This window comes from Aulonocara stuartgranti (genome assembly GCF_965226115.1).
Source record: "Aulonocara stuartgranti genome assembly, chromosome: 16".
NCBI lineage: Eukaryota > Metazoa > Chordata > Actinopteri > Cichliformes > Cichlidae > Aulonocara > Aulonocara stuartgranti.
This window is the reverse complement of record NC_138952.1, coordinates 7,531,470-7,544,497: the sequence shown is the minus strand read 5'-3', so window position 1 is coordinate 7,544,497 and position 13,028 is coordinate 7,531,470. Positions and strand designations below refer to the sequence as shown.

General features: G+C 42.2%; 1 protein-coding gene across 1 annotated transcript; it reads left to right on the top strand.

Moving 5' to 3' along the window:
• The first annotated feature begins 3,628 nt into the window (after window positions 1-3,628).
• LOC309690612 (uncharacterized protein) lies at window positions 3,629-9,423 on the top strand. The gene is made up of 2 exons (XM_082507774.1): window positions 3,629-7,703; window positions 8,271-9,423. Exons 1-2 carry the CDS (start codon window positions 4,360-4,362, stop codon window positions 8,833-8,835), a joined length of 3,909 nt encoding a protein of 1,302 aa, XP_082363900.1. The 5' UTR covers window positions 3,629-4,359; the 3' UTR covers window positions 8,836-9,423.
• The last annotated feature ends 3,605 nt before the right edge of the window (window positions 9,424-13,028 follow it).

The following is a 13,028-nucleotide window of genomic DNA, read 5'->3' as shown; positions in this document are numbered from 1 at the left end:
GGCCATTTATGCAACTAAGGCCTGGAATATCCACAAGCTGTCAACTAACAGCTACAAAGTGATGCCTAACAATGGTGACAAAGCTGTAGGTATCACTTTTCAACAACTCTATAGAGTTGTTGCTTTTAGACAGAGCCATTTGCTCTCTGCTTCCATATTCCTTTTGCCAGTAGCAATGAAAAAGGAAACTTGTGCTTATCTTTAAGATGCCAGCATCTGACAGTATGGGAATAAGAACAGGTTGTTTTAACAGGATGGTTGGATCAGTAACAATACTAGTATTTTCTTATCACTTGTCTGTACTGTTGGTGACATCTGTCACCATTTCAAAATCCCCTTTTTGAACTTTAAGTCTGTCTTAAGTACAGATAAAGCAAATAAAAAATGTTCTCAGAGACAGTGCACCAATAGATTAATTCAACTTTGACTGTTAGAAACTTTAAGCAATTGCAGTACTTGAAGCTACCCACACATGCATTGAAACATATAACTTTAAGGAAAAATCTGAGATAATTCCACTAAAAATCACACTAAGTTTAACGTGATGAGGCATTAGGCAACATGTTTTGAAGTAAAAAGCACTTAACTGTGAATTATTTTGCTTTGCATGCTCATGTTGATGTGTTTCTCACGCATTAAAGAATAGGAGCCATTCAGAGAGCAGTTCAAGGGGAAATTATATACACATCAAACATGTTTCATTTTGTCAGCTTTGAAAAAAACATTTTTTGGAGCACTCTAACACACACTCAAAAGCACACACTCAAAAGCACACACACACACACACACACACACACACACACACACACACACACACACACACACACACACACACACACCAAAACAGTAAAATCATAAATATTGCATGTCTCTATCGCTTATGGGAATATCGGAAAAATCTTGACATGCACCCGCCTACCATCTGTGAATCTCAGCCCATAGAAACGGCTTTTTGAAATGTGCCTTTCTTGGCATGAGAACACAACAAACTGGAGGATCAAAAGAGTTTGGGATGCGCCAAGATGAGCTATGATATGTGGTTGCACTAAAGTGAGCTTCTTGTTGGATCTAATGCATGACAAGTGTAGGGAAACTTGATAGAGTTGTTAAGCAGTAAGACTTAGGGAGAAGTGCACTTTCTTCCAGATGAAACTGTCTAGATCAAGGCCTTTTCCTTTGACTCGTCCAGCCATTACTGAATGATGAGTTATTGTGCCTTCAAACTTCTGTTTGTAATTCTTTGTCACACTTAATCCTCTGGGATTTTATGTATTCTGTGTGTAACCTTCGTGGCTAAGATACGGTAGCGGCAAGCTGTAAGATTCAAGGTGGGACAGCGTTCACTAAGAGACACAACTACATGATTGGGTTAGTGTACAGAAACATCTGTGCCACATATGGACTAGAAGTCCCCAAGTCCCAGTGGGAGATACCACCAAAGGTGGTTGGGAGCAACAGAGCTAAAGTCCTTTGGGTCTTTGAGTTCCAGACAGACAAGCAGCTGCTGACCAACCAACCAGACATAGTGGTGGCTGACAAGGGGCAGAAGACCCCAGTTATGAGAGATGAGGCATCCTCAGTGGACTGTCCTCAGCCCTATTATGCTATGAGCAAAAAAGTTGGGATTATGATTATGCTCACAGCGCAATATTTTCACTGGAGTGAAACTAGGCAGCAAGTAAAATCCATGCAAAAGTAAGTGCTAAAATTAATTACTCACTGGAACTTCAATTTCTTGGTTGACAGCGTTGTGATCTGGAATTTGTGTATTTCCATGTAAATGCTCTTCATGAGTGGATATGTTGTCAAGGATACATAGTATTCTTTGTAACGAGTGTTTTTTTTACTTAGCCTGTAAAAAAACACATCATACCTGCACTTCGGCTTTGCTTATCTGTTTGGTTGTGTGCCTGTAACATGGAGCAAAGGATTTGAAAGTGTGCTAAACCGTCAAAAAACAATATCTGCTAGTAGTGTCACATTGATGACTTTTACAGACCCAGAAAGCAAGAGGCTATGTGCTTAATGTGTTAAAAAAAATGTGGCAGTGCAGTGAGACTGAGTTGCACAGAGGGAAAGAGACAGGATCCATGCAGGATGGAGGCTGTGACTTGTAGAACTGATTGTAATATTTGGAAACAGTCTCACTTGAAGGAGAGGTGAGGAAGGAAGTTTTTTTTTAATGGAAGGTTGAGAGGTGCCGGAGGAGAGTGCACCAGCAGATGAACAAGTAAATTCTTACTCCTACAGGTGTCAGAGGTAACTAAGAGCCAAGAGATTCTGAATTAGCTGAGGAACAAGTGTTCCAGTCACATGATACAAGGTTGGCCCCAGGCTTCACCAGTGTGGCAAGAAACTGAGGCAACCTGCGACTGAATAACAGAGTTTAAAACACAAACCTAACTCCTTAAACTGCCACATCAAGACATCATATCCACTTCACTGCCCATGCCAAGATAACTTGTAGGGGACAAAATACGTATTACCACATCCTGAACACTTAACAGTAAGCTAACAGTGAAATGAAAGTATCCTTGAAATAAGACTCTGCAAACTACAAAGTAAGAACTGATGATATGAATTTCCAGCCTGTGGTGCAGCCCAAACTTTCACAAGTCCCCTAGGCAGTATCCCCTTTTTCTTCGAGGTATGGAAGCTTTTATTTATTTATTTATTGTCAGCCAGAGGCACCAAAAGTAGGTAAATGCCCCAAGAAAAACAGAAAGTGAAAATGGGAATATTCAAATGTTTGACTAATTCAAAAGAAAACCATTTAATAAAACATGTTTGGCCCTGATGGTATTAAATAAAATTAGGTAGAACTATACTTGAGATATAAGCATGGATTAAAAACGTGACTGAATTATTTAAGGTTGATTTTTTTTTCCCCTTCAGGTCCTGAAATCACCAAGAACACCATATTTTTAAATAAAGTTCTGAAGATAATAAGAGTAGTAATTTGTGCAGACTTAAAAAAGAGCAAAGCACTTTGATCATGTGCAAAGGTGCACTTTGTTTCTCCTGTTTGTTGGTTTTCTTTATTCCTTAACTCTATAAACTAAACGTGAATTTTCTGAGAAATCATACTTAATAACAAGCAGAGGAGCAGCTTGACTGAAACCCTTAAATCATCTACGGGAGCACTAGGAAAAGTAAAACAAATAAGACTGCAGTGACCCTGATGTGGGATGCATAGCAGTAACACACAGTTTGACCTGTTTTCATATAAATGTCTCATTTTGTAGAAAGTCAGGGTATATTTCTCGTCTGCTGGGACCAAACAGTCAGTGTGAATGATTTATAGCCTACAGCTGTGGGGACAATACACCTGAATGAGTTAAATGGGGCAGAATTAGACCCAACACAGCTGAATATTGATGCTTTAGTAATACTTGTTAACCTAGAAGTCTTCAGGCTGAAAGATTGAAAGATTGAAAGATGGAAATAAATTGTCAAATGGGAGACAAATTAAGAAGTGGTCTGGTTAAAGGATAGATGGATAAATTAGCATGAAAAGTGTCTTTGTTGTAGAAAGAGTGTTCAGTTTCTGGGCCATGGGAATTGTAGCACAGTAACTCAAATAAGTTCATGATAACAAAGAAAAAATTATTAGAAAAGTGTGATGGCTGCACTTACAGCCACACAGTGGTAATATCACCATGTTAGTGTAGAGGCTTATAAGTAACATTGCATTCACATTTCTTTCTTTAAATATAGGAATTTATTTACAGAACAATAAATAACTGGTTTTGGTTTAGAATTCATTCACATATCCACATAACGCTGCATTCTAAAATAAGTGCGCACATTTTAGTTTACACTGTTATGTATGATTAATCTTTTGTTTTCTGAGTTACCTTAGTTGCAGCTGTTCCAGTCCCTTGATTAAGGAGCCAAGAGGTGGAAAAGGGGCGGAGCGAGCTTTAAAGGAAGGCTACAAATTGGTTCACGCCATAACTCAGGACCATGGGGGGGAATTGGAGTTCATTATGTTTGGTTTAGTTAGGTTTTGTGTGTTTTACCCCTTTTCCTGTTTTTGTGGGCTGATCAGCCACTATTTAAGTTTCCCCTTTGTCTCATTAAGTTAGGTCAGTTTGTTTGAGTTATCAGTTGTGTTGTTAACTTTGAGTAGAGTTTTGTTAGTTTGACCTCTTTTATGGGCCCAAGATTTTGATTCTTTTTGCATGAGTTAACCAATTATGTTTTTTGGGTTAAATAAAAAAATCATTTTTTGGACTTTAACCTGTGCCTAAGTTTCCTTCACTGCTCGGTCCATCACAAGTGGTGTCAGGAGTGGGATCAGCAGTTGAAGGCACAGGATTTTTTTTTCTCTTTTTTCCCCTCTTCACTCATCAAGCCATGCACAGAATGGGAAGGAGTGGCAGAGGAGCAAAAGGAGATTGTCAAAACCAGCCAGTTGGAGTGGTAGAGCAAGTAGAAGGAGGAGAGGAAAATGGAGCCTCTGGAGGGGTGGATAGTACTGAGAGCCAAGGTAAGGAGCCGACAATGTCAGAACTGATTTCCATGCTTCGTTCTCATATGGGTCAGCAGGAGGCCCAGGAAGCAAGAAGAAGGGAGGAGTTTACCCGCCAGGAACAGCGCTTTAGAGCACTGCAACATCAGTTTCAGCTGTTGCAGGTAGAAGTGCAAGCTCGTACCTCCCCGGTCCCTGAGCCTCAAATGGAGGTCTCTGAGCCTCAAATGGAGGAACCTGAACAACCAGAGGTAGAGTCCTTTGAAGAGGAGGATCCTCCCTGTGCTGGCTCCAGTAATGAGCAAATACATCCTCAGTCAGGTCAGTCTCGCTTTTATGAACCCAGGCTGGAAAAATTGACAGAGGAGGATGATATTGAACATTTTTTAACAACATTTGAACGCATGGCTGTAGTTTGCCGGTGGCAAAAAATGGACTGGGTTTTTCATCTGATTCCTTTACTCACTGGCAAAGCAAGAGGTGCGTATGTTCATATGGATATGGATGACTCTCTAGACTATGACAAAGTGAAAGCAGCTATCCTTCAAAAATATGACATTAATCCTGAGACATATAGACTGAGATTCCGTTCACTGGAGGTAAAACCTGATGAGAATCCAAAAGAACTATATGCAAGATTGAAAGAGTTATATGAGAAGTGGGTGAAGCCAAAAGGAAAAACGGTGCATGAGGTTAGTGAAATATTAATTTTAGAACAATACTTGAGAATGCTGTCTCCTGAGTTACAGATATGGATTAAAGAACGCAATCCAAACTCTGCAGCGGCGGCTGCAGAGCTGGCTGATGTGTTTGTGGCGGCACGGAAAAAAGGACAGTCATGGAGCCACACAGCATGGAAAATGAGAGATGGTTCAAAATCTGTCCCTCACTACCAGAAAGCAGGGGTGAGTAAGCCTCCAAAGAGCCAGTCTGTCAATATGCCGTCAAGACCTCCACCCAAGACTGTGATTTGTTATTTGTGTGGGATGGAGGGCCACACAAAACCTATGTGCCCAAAGGATTCTACAAAAATAACTCAGATGTGTTTTGTGCCCCGACAAAGTGTGGAGCCTAAAGTGGAGTTTGAGAATGGTTTCAAAATGACCTTAGTTGAGGTTGATGGGAAACCATTAAAGGCCCTTGTTGACTCAGGAAGTACTCAGACTCTTGTGCACCGAGACTTTGTACCCGCAAATAAAGTTAATGTGGAGACAATCCCTGTTCGCTGCATTCATGGAGATGAGAGATCATATCCAACAGCAGATCTGTACATCAAGGTACAAGGACAAACGTATATTCTAAATATTGGTGTTGCAGAGAATCTGCCATTTCCAGTAGTGCTGGGTCGAGATCTGCCTGTGTTGTTTGACTTGCTGAATCCTAGTCATACATGCAATGTTGCAGTAACAAGAGCTCAAGCTAAGAAGAAAGAGGAGTCCCTACACCCACTCCGTGCCTTGCCCTTCTATGATGCGGACATAGAGACTGCACCCGGGAAGTCTCGTAAGTCACGTGGACAGAGAAGGCAAGAGAAGTTTCTACATACTGCTGTTCGAGAAGCTCCTAGCATAGAGCCTGAGTTACCTTTGGGTTTCAAAATCCCTGTTAATATTATTGAAATGCAACATGACGATCCATCTCTAACATCTCTGTTCCAGAAAGCTGCAGAGAGGAACCAAGGAACTAAGCAAGATTTGAACAGCAGGGGGGAGTTTCTGCTGAAAGATGGCATTCTGTATCGTCAGCAGGGTTCAGCATTGCAGTTGGTGGTTCCTACAGCAGTCCAGAAGGTGGTGCTCTCCTTGGGACACTCCATTCCATGGGCTGGCCACTTGGGAAAGCACAAAACCATGGCCCGCATTAGAAAATATTTTTATTGGCCTGGTGTGCGCTCGGATGTAACACTGTTCTGTAAAAGCTGCCCTCAGTGCCAGAAGTCTTCTCTTAAAATCCCCTCCAGAGCTCCTCTCCAGTCTCTACCAATTATCAGCACTCCATTTGAACGGCTAGGAATGGACATTGTTGGTCCTCTAGAAAGGAGCAAGGCAGGCAACCGTTACATGCTGGTTGTGACAGATTACGCTACAAAGTATCCAGAGGTCTTTCCTTTGAGATCAATAAAAGCCAAAGCAGTCGCCCTCTGTCTCATACAGTTCTTCTCAAGGGTTGGTTTTCCTCGTGAGATTCTTACTGACCGTGGCACTAACTTTATGTCCACTTTGTTGAAGCAGGTGTACCAGCTCCTTGGGATTAAGAGCCTGAGGACAACGCCATACCACCCTCAGACAGATGGCCTAACAGAGCGCTTCAATCAGACTCTGAAACAAATGTTACGCAAATTTGTCAATGAAACTGGTACAGACTGGGATCAGTGGCTGCCCTACCTCCTCTTTGCATATAGAGAAGTACCCCAGGCTTCTACAGGTTTTTCACCTTTCGAACTATTGTATGGCCATGAGGTACGAGGCCCCTTGTCTCTTCTAAGGGAGACTTGGGAGGGTGACCAAGAAAGATCACAGGCTGTCAATGTTGTCTCTTATGTTGTCCAGATGCGGGAACGGTTGGAGAAGATGACGGAGCTGGCCCAAGCCCACAAAGCGGAAGCACAGCAGCACCAGAAGGCCTGGTACGACCAGTCAGCTCGGCAAAGATCCTTCAGTCCTGGTGAGAAGGTGCTGGTGCTTCTTCCAAGTGATGACAGTAAGCTGTTAGCAAAGTGGCAAGGGCCATATGAGGTCCAAAAGAAACTTGGACAAACAACCTATAAGGTCGCTATTCCAGATCAGCCCCGCTCCAGCAGAGTACTGCACATTAACCTGCTTAAGGAATGGGTGGAGAGACCAAAAGCAGATGTCTTTCTGATCCGGGAGGTTTCGGAGGAGGAGGAAGTGGATGATCAGTATCTGCCAAAACCCACTCCTCAGGACCTGGATCTAAACCATCTTCCTGAGGAAAGACAGGCTCAGGTGAGAAACCTGTGTAAATTAGATGTGTTCAGTGAAAATCCTGGTAGAACGGACATTGTGGAACATGACATTGTGTTGAAAGATGGAGCTTCTGTGAGGAGAATGAGTTACAGGATACCTGAGCGTCTACTGATCCCGTTGAAAGAGGAGATCGACCTGATGTTGTCACTAGGAATCATTGAAGCCTCGAAGAGCGAGTGGTGCCACCCGGTGGTCCTGGTGCCAAAGAAGGATGGCAGTATCCGTTTCTGCATAGACTTCAGGTACCTGAATGCAATATCACAATTTGATTCATATCCAACTCCCCGCATTGATGACATGGTTGAGCGTCTTGGGAAGGCCAGATACCTGACAACAATAGACCTCTGCAAGGGTTATTGGCAGGTACCACTGACTAAGCGCTCAAAAGAGCTGACTGCTTTCCGGACCCCGTGGGGCTTGTTCCAGTTTAAAGCCATGCCCTTTGGACTGCATGGTGCCCCGGCAACATTCCAGAGACTGATGGACCAGATACTGTCTGATTTTGCTGCAGCCTACCTTGATGACATAGTGATTTTTAGTTCTACCTGGGAAGAACACCTGAAACACCTGGAGAAGGTATTGGGGCGTCTTCAGTCTGCAGGGTTGACTGTTAATCCAGCTAAGTGTGCCATTGCCAAGGCTGAAACTGAGTACCTTGGGTTTGTGATTGGAAATGGAGTAATAAAACCTCAAGTCAATAAGGTCACCGCCATAGAATCCTGTCCTTTGCCAGAGACCAGAAAACAGCTGAGATCATTTTTAGGTATGGCAGGATTCTATCATCGGTTTATCCCTCATTTCTCCGCCAGGGCAGCTCTTCTGACGGATCTGACTGGTGCCCGAAGTCCCAATAAGATCACCTGGACAGAGGAGGCTAAGATGGCTTTTCAGGACCTACGACAATCTCTGAGTAAGAGCCCAGTGTTGCACAGCCCTGATTTTGAGAGAAATTTCATTCTTCAGACTGATGCCTCAGAGAGAGGATTGGGAGCTGTTCTGTTACAGGGACCGCCTGGAGAGCGTCATCCAGTGGCCTTCATCAGCCGAAAGCTGTTTCCGAGGGAAGTGCGATACTCAACCATCGAGAAGGAGGGACTTGCCATCAAATGGGCCCTGGACTCCTTTAGGTATTATCTTCTCGGACGGGAGTTCATATTGGAAACAGACCACAAGGCTCTTCAATGGATAGAGAGAATGAAGGACACAAATGGAAGGATCACGCGATGGTACCTTGCAATCCAGCCATTCCGGTTCACCATCAACCACATCCCCGGCAAGGATAACTGCACTGCAGACTGTCTCTCTCGCTGTCCCAGGGAGAGATCTGAAGAGGGGGAGTGTGTGATGGCTGCACTTACAGCCACACAGTGGTAATATCACCATGTTAGTGTAGAGGCTTATAAGTAACATTGCATTCACATTTCTTTCTTTAAATATAGGAATTTATTTACAGAACAATAAATAACTGGTTTTGGTTTAGAATTCATTCACATATCCACATAACGCTGCATTCTAAAATAAGTGCGCACATTTTAGTTTACACTGTTATGTATGATTAATCTTTTGTTTTCTGAGTTACCTTAGTTGCAGCTGTTCCAGTCCCTTGATTAAGGAGCCAAGAGGTGGAAAAGGGGCGGAGCGAGCTTTAAAGGAAGGCTACAAATTGGTTCACGCCATAACTCAGGACCATGGGGGGGAATTGGAGTTCATTATGTTTGGTTTAGTTAGGTTTTGTGTGTTTTACCCCTTTTCCTGTTTTTGTGGGCTGATCAGCCACTATTTAAGTTTCCCCTTTGTCTCATTAAGTTAGGTCAGTTTGTTTGAGTTATCAGTTGTGTTGTTAACTTTGAGTAGAGTTTTGTTAGTTTGACCTCTTTTATGGGCCCAAGATTTTGATTCTTTTTGCATGAGTTAACCAATTATGTTTTTTGGGTTAAATAAAAAAATCATTTTTTGGACTTTAACCTGTGCCTAAGTTTCCTTCACTGCTCGGTCCATCACAAAAAGCAAAGACAGAAGAGAATGGTTGTTTAAAATTGAATTCATAATCGTGAGTACTGATTTGTATGCAGTACTGCACCGAAAACCTCTCTGCGATTACTTTGAATGCTTGCAGATTGCTGCAGTTGCCTCCAGTTCGAATAGAAAACATTGACTTGTCTACAAAGACTTGCCAGCTTCTCAGCAAGCAGTAGCAAAATTTAACAAAGTGCAATGCAAACCATCAAAGTAAGAGCTGTGTTTCAGCACTTCAACTCACACATTTCAGAATTTACCTTGAATGCAAAATATCTCAGCTTTTGTGTTTGTGTAACCCTTTTCATGACTTCACTATCACATGTTGGCAAATTTGCAGGCAAACTAATGTTTTCCATGCAAACTAAAGGCAAATTCAGCAATTGCTACTGCAAATTTCACCTAGCAACTGCCAGATACCACTCACCAACTCCATCAACCTGTGATTGCAATGGTGTCACTGAACCGTTTCTAGGCTTGGATGCATAAAGGAAAGCAATGAAATGAGCCAGAAGTAGAAGCAACATTGAGAACTGGTGACAGCTCCCATCCAGATCCCCCAGAGTACTTTTTACAAAGAACAATGAAAGGAAGAAGGTCTGAAATGAGAACGTAGTTGTGTAATGTAGGCGGGAGTTTATTGATCTCTGGGTACTGAACTCCATATAAAATAATCCTCAAATTTATTAAGCTTGATTATTGATTTAAAATACTGTTTGCTGTAACACTGGATTCAGATCCTTGTATTTCTAATAAATCATATGCATAACACATACAATGCCAACTTGAATTTACCAGCTAATGGAGAAAGGGATGACAATGTACATGCATTAAGAAGATTTTAGATTAAACAATGGTCCCTTTTTAAATTAAAAGGCACCATTATATATAAGATTAGTACCATGTTGTATTAAAAAAGACCTTAGAGTAGTGATTGATGAACCGATTGAAGTATTTAATGTGAAAAAGTTGAGTCATTTTTCAATAACATTACATACAATCTGACTTCTTATTGCAACCAGAAGAGTTGACCCCCTACTGTTCACTGGAAGTAATTCATGTAAATTAATTAACTGGGTTTGCTGGCAGTTATCACTGACGCTTTAGCTATTTCCTTGGAAAGCAAGGAAATAGGTAAAGATCCAAAATTGACACATGTAACACGATATTTTTTTTAAAATATGAAAACGTTTTACAATATCCTTTAAATTCCAAGGCTGAGATATTAAAACTAGTTTTCATTCTGATTGATTCTTGCGCTGAAATAGCAGCTTATAGTCAAGCTGTGTGTTCAAGTGGTTTTGAAAACCTGCAAACAAATTGCACAGAGCGTTCAACAAATAGCTTAATCAGTCAAGCAGACCCCCAGCCCTATCTGGCATTTAAAAAGTGGACACTCCGTTCAAATAATAGCCCAGAGGTTACAAGTAATCATCACAGAACAATTCTCCTGTTCCCCAAGGAAATAACTCCCCAAAGCAGCTGCATTGTCCTTTTCTGTAAGCCCACAGAGTAATAACTCAGGTCGACACAACAGTGTTCACACAATGTAAAGGGGAGAAATGACAAGACTGTGTGATTGGCACGTTGTTTTTCTTCTTCCTCTTTAATATTCTTTATTGAAAGAGTTATACAATAGGGCGCATATGAGGCATTATGAGAACAAAAGAACAACAGAGACATAGCAAATTCAAAAACTACCAGGCTGACCTGACCAGAAATAACAAAGCTAGACAACTGTTCAAGAGGGTTAAAACAACTGATATTTTGAGGGGGGTATCTTTTTAAATGATCTGAATGAGTGCATCTACCCCTGTGACAGACTGGCGACCTGTCCAGGGTGTACCCCGCCTCTCGCCCTATGACAGCTGGGATAGGCTCCAGCACCCCCCCGCGACCCTGAAAAGGATAAGCGGAAGCGAATGGATGGATGGATGGAGTGCATCTACAGGGTGGGCAATTTATATGGAAACACCGTAATAACATGGGAATGGTTGGTGAAGTTAAAGTCCTGTTTGTGACACATTAGTAGGTCTATATGTGAGGGGGCAAACTCCTCAATCTGGGTGGTGACCATGGTGGCCATTTAGAAGTCGGCCATCTTGGATACAACTTTTGTTTTTTCAATAGGAAGAGGGCCATGTGACACATCAAACTTATTGGTAATGTCACAAGAAAAACAATGGTGTCCTTGGTTTCAACATAACTTTATTCTTTCATGAGTTATTTGCAAAGTTCTCTTTGTTCACAGCCATTGACATGTCGAAGAGGTTAACACCTGAGGAGCGGATTGAAATTGTGTTTATATCTGGTGAACGCAGTAACCGGGTCATTCCAGCAAATTTCAATGCAAGACACCCTACGAGACCACCCATCTCCCATGCTACAGTTAGCAAACTGCTTGCTAAGTTTCGTGAAACTGGTTCAGTGTTGGATTTGCCAAAATGTGGACGCAAGAAAACTGTCACTAATGAAGAAACATCAGTGGCTGTCTTAGCATCATTCAGCAAGAGCCCACAGAGTAGCACTCGCCACATGTCGCAGTGGCATTGGTCGAACATCCGGATATTAGCTACTCACAAATGGCACCCTTACAAACTCCAGCTACTGCAGCATCTCAACGAGGGTGACCCAGATCAGCGCACAGAATTTGCAGAATAGGCAAAACAGAAATTGGAACAGGACCCTCAGTTCACGCAGAAGATTTTGTTCAGTGATGAGGCAAACTTTTATGTGAATGGTGAAGTTAACAAACCAAATCACCGCTATTGGTCTGACACTAACCTACACTGGATGGATCCCTCCAAGACTGTTGGAACAACAAAAGTGATGGTTTGGTGTGGTATATGGGGTGCAACGATAGTGGGTCCATTCTTCATCAATGGAAACCTGGATATTTGAAATTGCTACATGATGATGTGTTTCCCTCTTTATGCACTGAAGCTGGCACGTTCCCTGAGTTTTTCCAGCAAGATGGTGCACCACCACATTATGGGTGCCAGGTCCGAGCATTCCTAGATGAACAGTTTCCTGGAAAGTGGATTGGTCGCCGTGGGCCAGTTGAATGTCCCCCAATGTCTCCCGATATGACCCACTTAGACTATTATCTTTGGGGTCATCTGAAGGCAATTGTCTATGTTGTGAAGATACGAGATGTGCAGCACCTCAAAATATGGATATTGGATGCCTTTGCTGGCATTTCTCCTGCGGTGTTGCTATCAGTGTGTGAAGAGTGGGAGAAGAGGGTTGCATTGACAATCCAACACAATGGGCAGCACATTGAACACATTTTATAAGTGGCCAGAAACTTGTAAATAACTCATGAAAGAATAAAGTTGCGTTGAAACCAAGCACACCATCATTTTTCTTGTGACATTACCAATAAGTTTGATGTGTCACATGGCCCTCTTCCTATTGAAAAAACAAATGTCCATATAAATTGCCCACCCTGTACGATCTCCCTCTACAATCTCCACCATTGTCATCAGCCTCATTATCCCTAATAAGAAAACTGGTGTTGCTCTTGGCAGTTTGCCTTCTACCAGAAAGGC